This window comes from Danio aesculapii, chromosome 2 (genome assembly GCF_903798145.1).
Source record: "Danio aesculapii chromosome 2, fDanAes4.1, whole genome shotgun sequence".
Taxonomy (NCBI): Eukaryota; Metazoa; Chordata; class Actinopteri; order Cypriniformes; family Danionidae; genus Danio; species Danio aesculapii.
The window spans coordinates 11,109,936-11,128,983 of NC_079436.1; the positions used below are offsets into that span (position 1 = coordinate 11,109,936).

Consider the following 19,048-nt stretch of genomic DNA (forward strand, 5'->3'; position numbering starts at 1 on the left):
TATTGCATGCAGGTCACGTTACGTGTAGTCAGGATACGATGTTCTATCTTTACATCCACCAGCATGGTGTGCTTTTGTTCATTACTCTGTGATGATGTTTTGTATGCTGTACTTGATGTGTTTTTACAGACACGTGGAGGAGTGAAGACCTGAATAATGTTGCTGAGGAGGATCAGTGTCTGCAGATCCAGACCTGCTTCAGGAAACTCACCGTCATCAAAGACGTGCTGGACCGCAGACATATGAAGGTGGCTTTCTTTGGCAGGTAAAACTAAACTGAAGACTGACCTACATTTGCTGGTATGTCTATCTCTCTGTCTGTCTATACCCAGCGGGCACATTGAGTTAAAAAAGAAAACCAAGAAACAAGTCAAAAATGTCTGTCTGTCTGTCTGTCTGTCTGTCTGTCTGTCTGTCTATCTATCTATCTGTCTATCTGTCTGTTCATCCATCTATCTATCTGTCTATCTGTCTGTCTATCTGTCTGTCTGTCTGTCTGTCTGTCTGTCTGTCTGTCTGTCTGTCTGTCTGTCTGTCTGTCTGTCTGTCTATCTATCTATCTATCTATCTATCTATCTATCTATCTATAACGAAACAGAGTGGGATCTACAAGCCTCTTTCGACCTCACTGACTGGAGTGTTTTTGAAGCTGCTGCAAACGATCTGGATGAGCTCACAGAGACTGTAACATCTTATATCAGTTTCTGTGAAGACGTGTGAATTCCTACCAGGACTCAACTCACATACAACAATGACAAACCATGGTTCACTGTAAAACTCAGACAGCTACGTCAGGCCAAGGAGGTTGCTTACAGGAATGGGGAGAGGGCCTTGTATAAGCAGGCCAAATACACACTGGAAAAGGAGATCAGAGTCGCAAAAAGGAACTATTCTGAGAAACTAAGGAGTCAGTTCTCTTCCAGCGACTCAGCATCCGTGTGGAAAAGCTTGAAAAACATCACAAACTACAAGACACCATCCCCCAGCACTGTAGACAATGAACGACTTGCAAATGACCTGAATGAGTTTTACTGCCGGTTTAAGAAAACCCCCCACACCCACTCTAAACTGCTCTTCACACCACCATTAACACCTCCACCACCCCCACCTCCCCCATACCTGCACTTCAGTTCAGTGAAGATGAGGTGCGCCAGGTCTTCCAGAAACATAAGAGGAAAAAGCACCAGGCCCAGATTTTATAATACCAGCCTGTTTAAAATCCTGTGCTGACCAACTGGCCCCCGTCTTCACCCTGATCTTCAACAGATCACTGGAGCTGTGTGAAGTGCCCTCCTGCCTCAAACGCTCTACCATCATCCCCATCCCAAAGAAACCCAAACTTACAGGACTAAATGACTACAGACAAGTGGCACTAACATCTGTGGTCATGAAGTCTTTTGAAAACCTGGTGCTGGCCCACCTGAGAACCCTCACTGAACTCTCTTCAGTTTGCGTACAGAGCAAACAGGTCTGTGGATAATGCAGTAAATATGGGACTGCATTATGTTCTGCAACACCTAGACAGACCAGGGACCTATGTGAGGATCTTGTTTGTTAACTTCAGCTCGGCGTTTAACACTATCATCCCAAAACTTCTCCTGCCAAAATTAGCTCAGCTCTCTGTGCCCACCTCTGTCTGTCAGTGGATCAACAGCTTCCTAACGGACAGGCAGCAGCTGGTGAAGCTGGGAAAATTCTCATCTAGTATCTGCACAATCAGCACTGGCGCCCCCCAGGGGTGTGTCCTCTCCCCACTGCTCTTCTCCCTGTACACGAATGACTGCACTTCAAAAGACTCCTCTGTGAAGCTCTTGAAGTTTGCAGACGACACCACACTTATCGGCCTCATTCAGGACGGTGACGAGTCTGCTTACAGACAGGAGGTTAAGGAGTTGGCTGTCTGGTGTAGCCACAACAACCTGGAGCTCAACACGCTCAAAACAGTGGAGATGATAGTGGACTTCAGGAGAAACCCCCCTGCTCTCCTCCCACTGAGCATCATGGACAGCATTGTGGCAGCAGTGGAGTCATTCAGGTTCCTGGGCACCACCATCTCTCAGGACCTGAAGTGGGACACTTACATTGCTTAACAGAGGCTGTTCTTTCTTCGTCAGCTGAGGAAGTTCAACCTCCCAAAGGAGCTGCTGAAACAGTTCTACACCTCCATCATTGAATCTGTCATCTGCACATCAATAACTGTCTGGTTTAGCTCAGCTACTAAATTCGATCTCCAAAGACTACGTCGAATAGTTCGGACTGCTGAGCGAATCACTGGTACAACTCTTCCTACTCCCCAAGAACTGTACTTATCCAGAGCGAGCAGAAGGGCTGCCAAAATCACTCTGGACCCCTCACACCCAGCACACTGCCTCTTTGAACTTTTACCTTCTGATCAACGCTACAGAGCACTGCGCACCAGAACAGCCCGACACAGAAACAGTTTCTTCCCTCAGGCAATCCATCTCATGAACACTTGATGATAATAATTGCGGAACCAACATCACTACTTGCTATACACTTTTATACACATATACACTTATTTAACAACACACTTTACATGCCAATTTGCACATAACAGCTGCACATATAACGTTGTATATAGTAATAAACACGTACATACACTTGTCAATTTGTATATTTGCATTCACTACTTACTTCTATTTTTTAAAATATATTTATTATCTGTTTTTTGTCCTGTCTCTGTTATCCTGTTGCACTGTAGAAGCTCTGTCACGAAAATAAATTCCTAGTATGTGTGAACATACCTGGCAATAAAGCTCCTTCTGATTTCTGATTTACTATCTATCTATCTATCTATCTATCTATCTATCTATCTATCTATCTATCTATCTGTCTGTCTGTCTGTCTGTCTGTCTGTCTGTCTGTCTGTCTGTCCGTCCGTCCGTCCGTCCGTCCGTCCGTCCGTCCGTCCGTCCGTCCGTCCGTCCGTCCGTCCGTCCGTCCGTCCGTCCGTCCGTCCGTCCGTCCGTCCGTCCGTCCGTCCGTCCGTCCGTCCGTCCGTCCGTCCGTCCGTCTACAGACACTGAATTACACACATTTGAGTCTTTATAAAGGGGAATGTCCATTTCAATAAACATTTCTTCTAATTTTGCCTGTGAATTACTCTTGCTAAACAGATAATTTGTTACCAGGTGTATGTCTTGTTTCTTAGGACCAGTAATGGAAAGAGTACAATAATCAATGCCATGCTTAGGGAACGAGTTCTGCCGAGTGGGATCGGCCACACCACTAACTGCTTTCTGAGTGTGGAGGGCACAGATGCAGAGCAAGCCTACCTGACCACTGAAGACTCGGAGGAGAGAAAGAGTATTGAGGTAAGACTCAAACAGTCTGAAAAAAGAAATTTGAAAAACAAATTACAAGTCATTTACTGTTTTTCTCAATTGCTTTAGTTCATTTTTCAACTTAACATTGTCTAAACCCTGAGTGCAAATCTCGAAACTGTTTGCTAGAACGTCAGAACTTTATTGCATGTCTGCAAAATGTAGTTAGACCCCCCAAAATTTTCATTCATGCTTCAAAAGATTCTAAAAGTTACTGTGTGAGTAATTTGGCCAAGGCCACCAAAATATAAAGTGTATTTGTCATCGTGTGAGCAACACTGCTCAAAATGACTAGTTTTTTTTTTCACCATGACAGTCAACCAAGGAAATAAAGATTTAAAAAAAATCTTTGTTGAGAAGAATCAATAGTACATCGAAAAACTAAAATTTGTATTTATACAGAACATTTGTATTCTTACTGTACATTTATTTGTGTACAAATGTAATACATGCAAAATGCAATCTTGCTGGTCGAATTACTCTATTGTATATTTCATATTTTTATGTTACCACTAATACACAAAAAACCTACAAAATATCATCCATAAAAAAATTATTTCTTGGTGGACATTCTGTCGCTCTTGTTGGCCTTGCCAGTGATTACAGTTCTTCTAATTACTCTTCCACAAGCATGTTACTATATACATAGGTCTGTAAAACATTCATGAAATTGTTCAATTTAGACGACATTTTCAGGAAAAAAAAAATCTTTTAACATTTTTTTTATAAAATTTGCTTGACAGATTTTGACAACTAGTTCAACTAATAGTCCTCATTTCATTACTTGAGTCATTACATGCAAAATGTAATGACTCAAGTAATGAAATGAGGACTATTAGTTTTATATGGAATGAATATTCAGCATTCACTAGTTTAGTTAATTTTGACTGACATGACATACGCAAATGATAATGTTATAAAACAGCAGAGTGTTGTATGAAAGCAATTGATGCATGTCCAAAAGCATTCGCAATGTATTGGAAGGAATGAGAAACTGCTACTATGATGTGCACAAATAACTAATTGTTTTGAGAAATGCATTAACTGTTGTGCAAATGTAAATAGTGTTGAGAGAAATGCACCAAAGCCACTGAGAAAAACTGTAATAAAAAAAAATTAACCCAGCTTAGGTTAGTTAGGTTAGTCCCTATTACACATAGCATTACATTTTTTTGAGTAAATGCTTTGGTCATTTTTGACCAAGTGTAACCAACTCTCATTCTTGAGTACTGGGTCAAAATGATCCAAAACAAAAGCTGAATGTAAAATAGATTAACGTGTTATTAAAAAAAGAATAACATGTAAATAAAGTGTTCACTGTGGCATGAATGCTGTTTGTTTCTACTGTTGAAGACAGTCAACCATCTGGCTCACGCTCTGCATATGAACAGGAACCAGGACTCAGGCTGTCTGGTCCGAGTATTTTGGCCTAAAACCAAGTGTGTCCTGCTGAGAGATGACCTGGTCCTTATGGACAGGTATGAACACCTTCACTCTTAACCAGGGGTGGGCAAACTCGGTCCTGGAGGGCCGGTGTCCTGCACAGTTTAGCTCCAACTCTGATCAAACACACCAGCTTATAGATAATTAGTGATCTTGAAGACACTGATTAGCATGTTCAGGTGTGTTTGATTAAAGTTGAAGCTAAACTATGCAGGACACCGGCCCTCCAGGACCGAGTTTGCCCACCCCTGCTCTTAACAGTTCTAGTAAATTCAAACTACGTCAGTCCAGTTGTCAGAGTTGAAGTTCAGTTCATTCATTTTCCTACGGCGTAGTCCCCTTATTTATCAGGGGTCACCACAGTGTAATGAACTGCCAACTATTTCAGCATATGTTTTTACACAGCAGATGCCCCTCCAGCCGCAACCCAGTACTAGAAACACCTATACACACTCATACACTCCTCATACACAATTCACCTATAGCACATGTGTTTGGACTGTGGGGGAAACCGGAGCACCCGGAGAAAATCCATGCCAACACAGGGTGAACATTCAAACTCCAAACAGAAATGCCAACTGGCTTAGCCGGGATTCGAACCAGTGACCTTTTTGCTGTGAGCAACAGTGCTAACCACTGAGCCACTGTGCCACCTAGTTTAGTTCAGTGTAGTTTAAGTTTCACTTCTAAAGCCCAAACACTGAAAAGCAAATCCTATGATGCGCAGCTCCACAAGTCCCAAACCAAGCAAGCCAGTGGCGACTGTGTTGAGGAATAAACTTCACCAATTGACGAAAGTGAAGGAAAAAAAAACATCGAGAGAAACCAGGCTTAGTTGGGCACGACCATTTCTCCTCTGGCCAAACTTCTTGTGCAGAGCCTCAGTCTTGGCGCTGGAGGCTGGAGAAAAATGGCGTATCATGGCGCGCACGCACGCACACACACACACACACACACACACACACACACACACACACACACACACACACACACACACACACACACACACACACACACACACACACACACACACACACACACTACGGATGTTCATGTTTTATGGGACTTTATTTATGATTTTTATAGTGTAGTGAATGTCTCTTCTCTTCTCTTCTCTTCTCTTCTCTTCTCTTCTCTTCTCTTCTCTTCTCTTCTCTTCTCTTCTCTTCTCTTCTGAGTGCTGCATTAGAGGCATCCTGGGTGGTGAACAGCCTGTTTGGTTTATAGAAAAATCTAAGCACATGTTTTATTTATGATTCTATTTGCTGAAACCAAAAACCGCCTGATGTGAGATTAGCAGCGAAACATGATGTGTGGTTTTCTTGAAGTCTGAATGACTCTCCTCACTCTGTAGTCCAGGAATTGACGTCACATCAGAGCTGGACAGCTGGATCGACAAGTTCTGTTTAGATGCCGATGTGTTTGTGCTTGTGGCCAACTCTGAGTCTACCATCATGAACACTGTGAGTTTACAAAACACTTCATTACTGTCACTTATACGTACACAAAATGGGATGTTTTTTCAAATGTGAAGAATTGTAGTTTTTTTATCATACTGTATATCGCTTTGGACAAAAGCATCTGCTAAATGACTAAATGTAAACGTATTCCTCATTCATTCATTTTCCTTCAAATTAGTCCCTTTATTTAGCAGGGGTCACCACAGCGAAATGAACCGCCAACTTATCCAGCACATGTTTCACGCAGCGGATGCCCTTCCAGCTGCAACCCAGTACTGGGAAACACCCATACACACTTATTCACACACATACACTATGGCCAATTTAGTTTATTCAATTCATTTATACCGAATGTCTTTGGACTGTGGTGGAAACCGGTGCACCCGGAGAAAACCCATGGCAACACTTGAAGAACATGCAAACTCCACACAGAAATGCCAACTGACCCAGCAGGGACTCGAACCAGCGACCTTCTTGCTGTGAGGCGACAGTGCTAACCACTGAGCCACCGTGTCGCAAATGTAAATCGAACTGAAAAATCATATCTAATATTATATATCATTATATATTATATCTAATATTTATTCATTTTTATAACATCTGTTATTGAATTATGAAGTAATTATTATTATCATTATTATGTAATATGCTTTTGTCTTTATTAATCTAGCCACGAAATAGCCAGAGAAGTTCCAGATATGACAATAAATAAACAAACAAACGTACATTACTTTAAACTGGCATCATATCCGTAAGTAGACAGTTTTATTTATTTATTTTTATTTTTTAATGTTTGTTATTGAATATTTAACTGTGTGTGCTCATTGTGGAATGATCGAGTGAATAAATGTATTTATATGCCTTAAAAAACATTGCAAAGACAAAATGTTTGTGTTTATATGCATTATTAATTATAAACTCAGTAAAGTGTAATTTTGAGCAAATAAACATCACATTTTAACCCAGTGTAACCCACCAGCCCTACTGCACCCAACCCAGTCTGATCTGCGATCGAACCAACGATTCATTGCATATGAGTCAGTTGCTCTAACAAGGAGGCTAAAGACCATGGCCCCTAGTATCTGTCGCTAGAGCACCTTTAGAGGTCAGAGGAGTGAGGTTAACTTGTATAGCACTTTGCTAGCTGGCCTCCGTTACACTGAACCTCACTCCCATCCCGGACGAGCCTCCCACGTGTAACCCTCCAGTCCTACTGCACCCAACTCGGTCTGAGCTGGGATTGAACCGGCGATTCTTTATGTGGGAGTCAGTTGCTCTAACAAGGAGGCTAAAGACCATAGCCTTTAGCGTCTGTTGCTAGAGCACCTTTAGAGGCCAGAGCAGTGAGGTTTACATGCATAGAGCTTCGCTAGCTGGCCTTCATTACACTCATGCCCCTGAACCTCATTCCCATCATGAACGAGCCCCCACGTGTAACCCACCAGTCCTACTGCACCCAACTCAGTTTGAGCTGGCATCTGTTACATTAGATTTTATTTTATTTTTTTATAATGTAGGTTATAACCTTGTGGTGCTTAAATTGACCCAAATTATCTTGTAATAATCAAAAGTTTTTATTATTATTTAGGCAAAATGCTGTAGAATTTTAATATCTGCCATTGAAAAGGTACTGGCCAAAATATTATTATAGGTTGATACTATGAGTTTTACTTCATTGTTAACAATATATATATATATATATATATATATATATATATATATATATATATATATATATATAAATATATATATATATATATATATATTATATATTTATATAAATATATATAGATAGATAGATTTTGTTTATTTGTATCTTTCACTTTTCTTTGAAAGGAAAAGCACTTTTTCCACAAAGTGAATGAGCGCATTTCCAAACCCAACATTTTCATCCTGAACAATCGCTGGGACGCGTCTGTCTTAGAGCCAGAGTATCTGGAAGATGTAAGTTTTATTACAAATGACTCATCACTAATATTTGTTAGTCTGGAGTGATTCACCACAACACAGAATCATTTCACAGATGTGTAAAAAAATCTGTTCCTTTTATTGTTTCTACTCATCCATTTAATATTTAGAGGCTTAAAAAATAATTATTTGCTAATGCTGAGTAATTTAGAATAATTTGTTTTTCACAAACATTATTCAATGCTTAAAGGGATAGTTTAGGCAAAAATGAAAATCATTTACACTCTCTCTCTCTGCTTGTTTCAAACCAGTTTAAGTTTCTTTCTTCTTTTGAACACAAAAAAAGACATACTGAAGAATGTTGGAAACCTGTAACCATTGACTTCCATATTTGTTTTTCCTACTATGGAAGTCAAGGGTTACAGGTTTCCATCATACTTCAAAACGTCTTCTATCGTGTTCAACAGAAGAAAAAAATGTTTAGAAAATTTTCTGATACACTCACCAGCCACTTTATTAGGTACACCTTACTGATACCAGGTTGGACCCCCTTTTGCCTTCAGAACTGCCTTAATCCTTCGTGGCATAGGTTCAACAAGGTACTGGAAATATTCCTCAGGGATTTTGGTCCAGATTGAGATGATAGCATCACGCATCCATCCGCCTCAAGGTTGGATGTGTTGTGTGTTCAGAGATGCTCCTCTGCAGACCTCGGTTGTAACAAGTGGTTATTGGAGTTACTGTTGCCTTTCTATCAGGTTGAACTAGTCTGGCCATTCTCCTCTTACCTCTGGCATCGACAAGGCATTTGCACCAACAGAACTGCCACTCACTGGATATTTTCTCTTTTTCTGACCATTCTCTGTGAACCCTAGAGATGGTTGTGTGTGAAAATCCCAGTAGATCAGCAGTTTCTGAAATACTCAGATCAGCCTGTCTAGCACAAACAACCATGCCACATTCAAAGTCACTAAAATCACCTTTCTTCCCCATTCTGATGCTCAGTTTGAACAGCAGCAGATCGTCTTGACCATGGCTGTTTCTCAATTCCAAGAACGCAGAGAACAGACTTGAGTTCTTGTTGAGACCAGTTTTGCCAGATGTCCTCGGAAGAACGAACTCGGGAGACCACGAGAACAAAGAACGCATCCTTTGAGAAATAAGATGCTGCGTTCTTCCTGATGGTCACATGACCTCCATGGGTTTTTAATAGGAAATTATTTAACATTACAGCATTCATACAACAATTTATTGTTTTTCGCCTTTTCAATATATATGCATAAAAACATTATAAATATACGTTGCACAATACAAATAAAACATATTTTAATAAAAAAATTCAGCAAACAAACACCCTTAATGTGTTTATTCCTTGATTAAGATGTGCATGGTAATGTTTGCTTTTACCGTTTCATTTAGGGAAACTCCTGAGGTAAATAAGTGATCTCTCTGAACTTTAATAATAAATTTAAATAAAATGCTGCGCTTCCCACCTCCAGTCTTTCACACGTCCTCTGTTCTTGCGGTCTTGAGTATTGGAACTGAACTTTGGCAGCTGATGATGACACGAGGACGCAAGACCGCTGATGAACGCATATTGAGAAACAGCCCATGTCTACATGCCTAAATGCATTGAATTGCTGCCATGTAATTGGCTGATTAGAAATTTGCTTTAACGAGGAGTTGGACATGTGTACCTAATAAAGTGGCCTGTGAGTGTATATGTTAATCTGCCTTTATGAGAAGTTCACACATTTTCAAATATTCAGCTCTACATAATATAAAGAAATCACTTCAAAGTTTAAAGAAACATGGATGAGTATCTTTTTTTTTTGTTGAGGATTTCAAATATTTCCCAATTGATGTTTAACTGTGCAAGGAACTTTTTTAAAAACCATTTTAAGGGCAATATTATTAGCCCCTTAAGTAGTATTTATTTTTTCCATTGTTACATAACAAACCCCTGTTATACAATGATTTGCTCAACTTGCAAAATTAACCTAGTTAAGCCTTTAAATGTCACTTTAATCTATATAGAAGTGTCTTGAAAAACATCTAATAAAATATTATTTACTGTCATCATGGCAAAGATAAAATAAATCAGTTGTTAGAGATGAGTTATTAAAACTATTATGTTTAGAAATGTTATTCTCTCTGTTAAACATAAATTGGGGGAAAATACACAGGGGGGCTATTTATAAAAAAATAATAATTCAGGAGGGATAATAATTCTGACTTCAACAGTATAAAATATTTAAAATAAGCTGAAACAACACATTTATTGAGTTTTTTGGGACTTAATTGTTTTGTTCAATCCACTTAAATTTGTGAAAACTAATAAGAGCTTAATTCCTTCTTGTTCTCCCAACATGAATCGATTGTGTGGAATCCAGCATTTGTTACAGAGAAGGGTTTTAATTATTTTACATGTTACTTCTTTATTGTCTTTATAGGTGCGAAAGCAGCACATGGATCGCTGCGTCAGTTTTTTAGTGGACGAGCTTAAGGTAGTGGACCTAAACAAGGCACCTGACCGCATCTTCTTCGTCTCTGCCAAAGAAGTGCTCAGTGCCAGGATCCACCGTGCCCAGGGAATGCCAGAGACTGGTAGGCTCCACCGCTTTGGGTCACACAGCGCAGAGCCTTCTGCTTTTGACACTCTTCTGGAGTAAGACCAGGAAAAACTAGACCTACCCAAGTTAAAATGAGCATAATAACTATAAAACATTCTGAGCCAGATGCTAATAAATCTCACAGGTTTTAAGAATGACACTCGAGGTGCGACTTTAGGTGTGAAAAATATGCAAAAATGATACATGCTTGATTTCACATGTCTTACATTGGCTGGTATTATTGGGCATATGCTTTTTATTTAAAGGCGGAGCTTTGGCAGAAGGATTCCAAGAGCGACTGATGGAGTTCCAGAGTTTTGAAAGAACATTTGAGGTAAAAAAAAAAGCACTCAAACTGTGGTCTCCGTTCCAGGATAATCGGCGTCTGACAATGAGCCTGAAAACAAAAAAAGGATTAGCAGGAGCTTTTGTGGAAAAAGTCTTAGTCACGTCTGTGTGTTGTTTAGACTAGACAAGAATTTATGACAGCTTCAGACAGAAATTGTGTGATGTGGTGACGATCTTCTTAAAGGAACACTCCAATTTTTTTGAGAAATAGGCTCATTGGAGATACGTTCCCAGGGCTACGTATTTGAGAATGTTGAAATATGTTTCCTGGGCTATGTATACTTGCAGATTGTGTTTTCACAAATCCACTAGAGGGTGCTGTGTACATTTTTGACAATCTCAAATACGTTACAGGGGCATATTAACTCACACAGTACATGCCATATCTCGTAATTCCACCAGATCCACCGTGTACATTTCAGCCAATCTCAATGCTCTTTTTGCGCACGTCTATGGGAGAATTGTTATGCATTTATAAGCTTGCTGTCTACTGACCCACACACCACATTCCCTAAATTAGTAGTGGGCAGAGCAAGGCTTCATGAAACACTAATACAGTCGAAGAAAATGTGTCAAGGCTTCGAATCATTTCAAAACCTGTCTCTACAGTGACACCTATGGCTCGTTTCCACTGACTGGTACGGTATGGTACGGTTTGGTCCGGGTCACCTTTATCAGGCTTGCGTTTCTACTAACAAGGGTACCCTTTTGGTGGGCGTGGTGTATGACAGAAAGTTTCAGTCGACGTCATTCTCGCTCGAGGAAATGTCTACAATAAAGCTGTACAGATCGCTCGCGTATCATATGAGAAGCACTTCTCAAAAAACAGAGTCTTCATACACATAAATACTTGTGTAGAAATGTTTATTACTAACTTTTCAATGAACATGAGTTGATTATAACTGCAGATCAATGACAGTGCAAAATAGCCTACTGTAACGTCTGTAATTATATCAAATAACTAAATAAATGAACATATATAAACATATACAGCCCTTTACAGTCTCCGATATGTTACCAACTACAGAAGAACTACATATAGCAGACATTTCGTCCGTATTTAGGTTCAAAACAACACAAAATACAGCCCACAGTCAGTGAAAACCTCTTATCTGTGTCTGTAATCTTCAGCAGCACATGTAGCCTCTGTTAGACAGTAATTCCGTCATTCCCAGTTCATATTAGTCCAAAAGGTGAAGATTATAAGTTAGTTATACATGGCATTTTGTTCATATTTGCTGAAAAATAATGTGCTCCTTTTTTTCCGGCTTCTCCTTTGTTTCTTCACGCTTCACTCTCGCGTTTGTCAGTGCCTGACAGGATCGGGTTTCAAAAGCACGTCAATAATCAAGCGCAGGTTATAATCCTCAGCTCAAGAAGTTTGTTATTTCAGATATAATGTTAGACGCGCTCGAGCGCTAGCAAGAAAGTGAAACCGCTCGCGCCTCAGACTGGCTCATAAAAAACTATGGGGCACAGGGTAAATCTGCTCTTCTTCTTGGCTTTGTGGCTGTTCATCAAGACGACGACAAGGTTTGTTTGAGCCCAGATCGACCATGGCTCGTTATTATATGTATTTATAATTCCGCTATAATCTCTCGCTGTGTATTTCAAACATGGCAGGTTTTTTGTTTTCATTCTGGCTTGTTGCGTAAGCGAATGACGTATCTCTGTGAACCAATAGTGTTCAGCTGCGCGTGTGGCTCTGCCTTTTGGTACCCTTTCTCGTGTTTGGTACCCTTTCAAAAGGGTGCCGAAAAAGTGGTATGGTACGGTTTGGTTCGGTACGCCTTTTGACAGTGGAAACGGCCATAAAAGCATACCAAACCGAACCGTACCATACCACTCAGTGGAAACGGGCCACTAGTGGTTATTTTTAAGTATTGTTCTTAAACATGTTTATGTGTATTGAGGAACCTGTATCCCACACTGTTTTTGATAAGACATCAAGTCATATAGTGGAGGGGTTAGTGTTCTTGACTGGCATATTGGGTTCGAATCCAGGATAAAACTATTGTAGTCATTTAAAGTATTACAGACATGGTGCAGTGGAAAAAGAATTAATATTGAGCTTGTACGACTGTAACCGTACATCTCTGCCATTCCAGATGACTTTATTAATAAGTTATTTGAGTAATTGCAAAGAAAGCGTTCTTGCAGGACTCCCAGAGTTCATCAAGATTATTTGGATTCATCTTCAATGCCTCCTCCTTCATCTTACCCCAGACATGCTCAATAATGTTCATGTCTGGTGACTGGGCTGGACAATTCTGCAGCAACTTGACCTTCTTTGCTTTCAGGAACTTTGATGTGGAGGCTGAAGTATGAGAAGGAGCGCTATCCTGCTGAAGAATTTGCCCTCTCCTGTGGTTTGTAATGTAATGGGCAGCACAAAAATATGGCTGTTGATGTTGCCATCCACTTTGCAGATCTCTCGCATGATTATGGGCGTTGCTAGGCCTATTTTAAGGGGGCTGTAGCCCCCCCATATATTTTTACTCAGCCCCGCTAAAACTTTTGCGATTAGCTCATAAACTGTACACTAAATTATCATCTCAGTCCCCTTTAAATTTGATTTAAAAACACTGGAAGAATTCAGCTCCTCCCCGTCTTTTGTTTTTCATTTGATGAGCGAACCACAGCTGTGCAGAGTGAGAGAACATGGTGTTATCGATAGATTACGATAGCACTTAGGCCTATAATATCTTCTTATTCGCAGTTCTTTGCTACAGATACACTTGTATCACTTGTACCCCAATGTCATGGAGGAGCCATTGGGTTTCCCATCTACTGTTTCATCGGTGCTCACCTCATAATCACAGCTGCTTCCTCGAAAAAGTAGCTCTTATCGAACATTTCGCAATTTTAATTTCAAAATTAACTACCAGGAAGTGCATTTTCAGATTTCAATTTGAGATCACAAGGGAAAACTATGTTTTTTTTTCATAATGACATGCACAGATAAGTTGTTCACCACAAAACTAGCAATGTGAGCTAACAAAATCAGTATGGTTAGTTTTGATTTCATGTGTACTTTAAGCTGTTTTTCATCAGTCCGGGCCATCTGCTCACTGCTGGCTCCCAGATGTGTGAGATACTTGCTGCTCCTCATAGATTCCAGGCAGGCATTTTCATAATGGCAATCCCTGAGCCAAGTTTAGCGGATACGAGTAGGTGAGCGTACCGCGCATTCTTAGGAGCCAGGGATGAAAATTCACAGTAATCTACGATGGCATTAATGGATGGCTCTGTTGGGATTCAGGCTCGCAGAGACCAGAGCAGGAAAACATGTCAGTCTGGCTGATGGGTGTAGATAACATCTTGCAGACATGATCCCTAATAATTGTGCCGCAATTTCATTGGCTCCGCAGGAATTTATATCGCAGTCTGCCGTCAAGACCAAGTTTGAGCAACACACAATCAGAGCCTGGCAGATTATTGAGTCGGTCAAGGCTATCATGGATGCCATCAATATTTCTTCAGCAGAAAAGAAGTGAGTTGCAGAATCTTTATAATCGAGGGTCTCTGTTTAGGCACTCAAAAGGTCATGTGTGACATATTTTATCTGTCCTCCTATTGAACCAAGGGCCTGAGATTCTCTCAGCCATTGGATCTGATTGTATCTAAGCAATCTATATTGCATTTTGCTCTTCAGTATATGATTTTCTCCATGAAAGCCATTGTTGTATTAAATAAAATCTAAATATATATATTTATAAATATACATTTTGCAGACTTATGTACAGGGTTTTGGCACAGGTGCTGGAAATCCTTAAAAATGCTTGAATTTTAATCGGTTTAAAAAGTGCTTCGATTTTGGAGAAACTGCTTGAAAATGTAATTGGGTTTCTCTCTTGCTAAATAGGTAAGAACAATTAACTATTTAACTAGAGTGGCAAACAGTTTCAGCAAACATTCAAACATTTACAGACCAATTACATATGGAAATATTATTTTTTTATGTGATAATCTGTATCATTTTTTACAGTCGTTTATGTTTATGCAGCATTTATGTGGGTATTTTGTGCTTTTTTATCCATTCAATACACAAACACGCAACTTCTCCATAATTTGGCTTATAAAACATACATTTTTTATTAATAATCACTAAAATTCTGACCCAAATTTAATATAAAAGGTTTTTGTATATTGGTTTATATTTTAGGAATAAAATACTTCCATCTTAGCTTAGAGAAAAAGGGTTTTGATGTATTCTTAAAAAAGAACTTGCAATTTCCACATATATCCAGCAGTGGTCCTTTCCATAGGCACCCATTTCTTTTCAGGTTATATTTCTTGATGCTTCAGAAAACGTTTCCTCACAAATTGATGAAATATATTCACTAGATATGTATATTTTAACATGCTAAAATACATCACAAGTCTGTATTTCTTATTTGTTTGGATGTTGTCTGAATATACACTGAATTATTAAACCCCCCTCTTTATTTTCTGTTTAATAGAGAGATTTTTTCAACACATTTCTAAACATAATAGTTTTAATAACTCATTTCTAATAACTGACTTATTTTATCTTTGTTATGATGACAGGAAATAATATTTGACTAGATATTTTTCAAGACACTTCTATACAGCTTAAAGTGACATTTAAAGGCTTAACTATGTTAATTAGGTTAACTAGTCAGGTTAGGGTAATTAGGCAAGTTATTGTATAACAATGGTTTGTTCTGTAGACTATCAAAAAAAATATATAGCTTATAGGGGCTAATAATATTGACCTTAAAATGGTGTTTAAAAAATTTAAAACTGCTTTTATTCTAGCCAAAATAAAGCAAATAAGACTTTCTCCAGAAGAAAAAATATGAATATGAAAATTTCCTTGCTCTGTTAAACATCATTTGGGAAATATTTAAAAAAGAAATAAAAATTCAAAGGGGGTTTAATAATTCTGATTGCAACTGTACTTTTATTGTTTGCTTTAAAAAACAACAGTCAATTTCAATGTGCCAAAATCTAAAAAATTTAAGATTTAAATTATTAAATTTAAGATAACGTCTTGAAGTCTGATGAAGTATGTAAATATGTAATTTGCCACAGTTTTAAAGTGCTGGAAATTTTAGAAAAATGCATCTGGAGAAATGCTTTAAAAAGTGCTTAAATTTGACTTGAATGTGCTGCTCACACACTGTAAAAAATGCTGGGTTCCACAAAATTCCTTCCTGTTGTCCCAACTCAAACAGATTAAGTAAAAATTTACAAATTTGAGTGGATTGAACATAAAATGGGCGACGTGGTGGCGCAAAAGGTAGTGCTGTCACCTCACAGCAAGAAGGTCGCTGGTTCGAGCCTCGGATGGGTCAGTTGGTGTTTCTGTGTGGAGTTTGCATGTTCTCCCAGCGTTCGCATGGGTTTCCTCTGGGTGCTCTGGTTTTCCCCACAAGTCCAAAGACATGCAGTTCAGGTGAATTGGGTAAGCTAAAAATAGTCTGTAGTGTATGTGTGTGAATGAGAGTGTATGAGTGTTTCCCAGTGATGGGTTGCAGCTGGAAAGGCATCCGCTGCATAAAACACGTGCTGGATAAGTTGGCGGTTCCTCCCGCTGTGGCGACCCCAGATTAATAAAGGGACTAAGCCAAAAAGAAAATTAATGAATGAAGTTTTGTTTAACCCGCACCCCCCACCCCTCCAAAAAAAAAAAAAAAAAAAAAAAATCAAGAATTGTGTTGTTTCAGTTCATTTTAAAAGTCATCATCAACATAATTTCTACAGTCCTATAGGATATAATGAAGACCACAACTTCTATGAATCCACACTCAATCCTTCATTACGTCATAAAAACATGCCTTTGTTTGTTGTGAATATGCACCCTCTAGTGGTAAAAATCACATATTGTGCCTTTAAAATGTAAGTAATTAATCTCTGTGAATCTGTAGAGTTTTCTCGCTGGAAGATCGTGAGGCTCTTATGGACCGGCTGGAGTTTGTCCGAAATCAGCTGAACTTCATAACCGAGGACATCAAGGACAAGATCAAGGTCGTCAGTGATGAAGTTGCTGCCAAGGTGACCTGCATCATCATCATCACCCCTAATAAAAAGGCCAACCCTAGTGTACATAAATACAGAATATGGAGTTATTTTGATGCTACATTAAAAGTATACTGCATATTTAAAATAAGTGTGTGTGTTAGAGACAGGGATAGAGATTATAGATTGCTTATATATTTAGTTACATGATATTTACTAACTTGAAAAATACATTACAGTATTTGTTCATGTTGGAGACTTGATCTTTGTTCGTTCATGTTATCTCGCGGTGCATTAGTAATTTTAACAAATATTGGATTTTAATAATGCATTAGTAAATGTTGAACAATGATTACTAAATTTGTACAAGTACACTACCTGACAAAAGTCTTGTCGTCGATCCCAGTTGTAAGACCAACAAATAATAACTTGACTTCTAGTTTATCATTTGGAAAAGGGTCAGATTTTTCGGATTAATCAACTGTTGAACTGCATCACAATCATCACAAACACTGCAGAAGACCTATTGGAACCCGCATGGACCCAAGATTCACATAGAAATCAGTCAAGTTTGGTAAAGGAAAAATCATGGTTTGGGGTTACATTCAGTATAGGGGCATGCGAGAGATCTGCAGAATGGATGGCAACATCAACAGCCTGAGGTATCAAGACATTTGTGCTGCCCATTACATTACAAACCACAGGAGGGCAAATTCTTCAGCAGGATAGCGCTCCTTCTCATACTTCAGCCTCCACATCAAAGTATCTGAAAGCAAAGAATGTCAAGGTGCACCAGGATTGGTCAGCCCAGTCACCGGACATGAACATTATTGAGCATGTCTGGGGTTAGATGAAGGAGGAGGCATTGAAGATGAATCCAAAGAATCTTGATGAACTCTAGGAGTCCTGCAAGAATGCTTTCTTTGCCATTCCAGATGACTTTATTAATAAGTGATTTGAGTCATTGCAGAGCTGTATGGATGCAGTCCTCCAAGCTCATGGCAATCATACACATGAGGCCTTTGCCTTTCATATAAGCCACTTCTGATACCAAATGATCAACTAGAGGTCAACTTTTTATTTGTTGTTCCTAAGACTTTTGTCAGGCAGTGTATTGTTTATAATTAATCATGTTAGTAAATACAGTAACTAACGAAACCTTATTGTAAAGTCTAACAATTACAGAAGTGGCCCTCAAAAGAAATATCATCATGGAAAAGTCATCATGTTGTGAATGTGAAAAACACAGGCAATAAAAAAGTCGCTTTAGAAAGAAAGAAGCTTGTACCTAAACTTTTATTTACAGATCACTTATTTATCTATTGCAGCAACATTCTTCCAAACATTATTTTAAAATGAGAAAGAAATTCATACTGTAGCTTGGTTTGAAATGACACAACTGAGTAAATTAAGACAGAATTTTCATTTTTGGAAAATCGTCCCTTTAATTTCTTTTATTTTACATGAAACTATTTGATTGCTTTCTTTATTGTGTAATTCTCAGTAATGTTCTTCTAGGTGTCCAGTGCTCTAGAAGAAGAAATCCGTTGCCTGTCTGTTGTTGTGGATGAATTCTGCTCTGAATTTATTCCTGCCCCGAATGCTTTAGAGCTATACAAAACAGTGAGTTTGTTATTTTACATTGTTTGCAATAATAATTGTTTTTTAATCTGATATTCAGATTTTAGTTTTCCAAGCTCATTTTGCCAGTTCCAAATTACTACTAATAAAAGTAAATATGAATAGGTAAGCTAATTAAACCAACCCAGGCTCATTCTGAAAACGTACCTCTATATAGATTTTTGGAGAGCACCAAATCTTCTTCACCGTACTCGAACCCCGTCGTCGTGGTCAACGTCTCTCTGCGTCTCAAGTCTGCCGACATGCATGGCAAGCTAACTGGACAAACCGGTAACAGTGGAAAAGCCGTCCTTACGGAGGTAAGCGG

At 39.0% G+C, this 19,048-nt stretch overlaps 1 protein-coding gene across 1 annotated transcript in view; it reads left to right on the forward strand.

Moving 5' to 3' along the window:
- Nucleotides 1-19,048, forward strand: part of mfn1a (mitofusin 1a) — a 38,173-nt gene that overhangs the window by 4,487 nt on the left and 14,638 nt on the right. The window contains exons 2-11 of the mRNA XM_056464823.1: nt 130-265; nt 3,173-3,335; nt 4,698-4,822; nt 6,142-6,250; nt 8,084-8,191; nt 10,609-10,762; nt 11,034-11,101; nt 14,487-14,608; nt 17,010-17,136; nt 18,619-18,723. Coding sequence (XP_056320798.1) covers nt 130-265; nt 3,173-3,335; nt 4,698-4,822; nt 6,142-6,250; nt 8,084-8,191; nt 10,609-10,762; nt 11,034-11,101; nt 14,487-14,608; nt 17,010-17,136; nt 18,619-18,723 — 1,217 coding nt within the window. The remainder of the gene's footprint in view (nt 1-129; nt 266-3,172; nt 3,336-4,697; nt 4,823-6,141; nt 6,251-8,083; nt 8,192-10,608; nt 10,763-11,033; nt 11,102-14,486; nt 14,609-17,009; nt 17,137-18,618; nt 18,724-19,048) is intronic.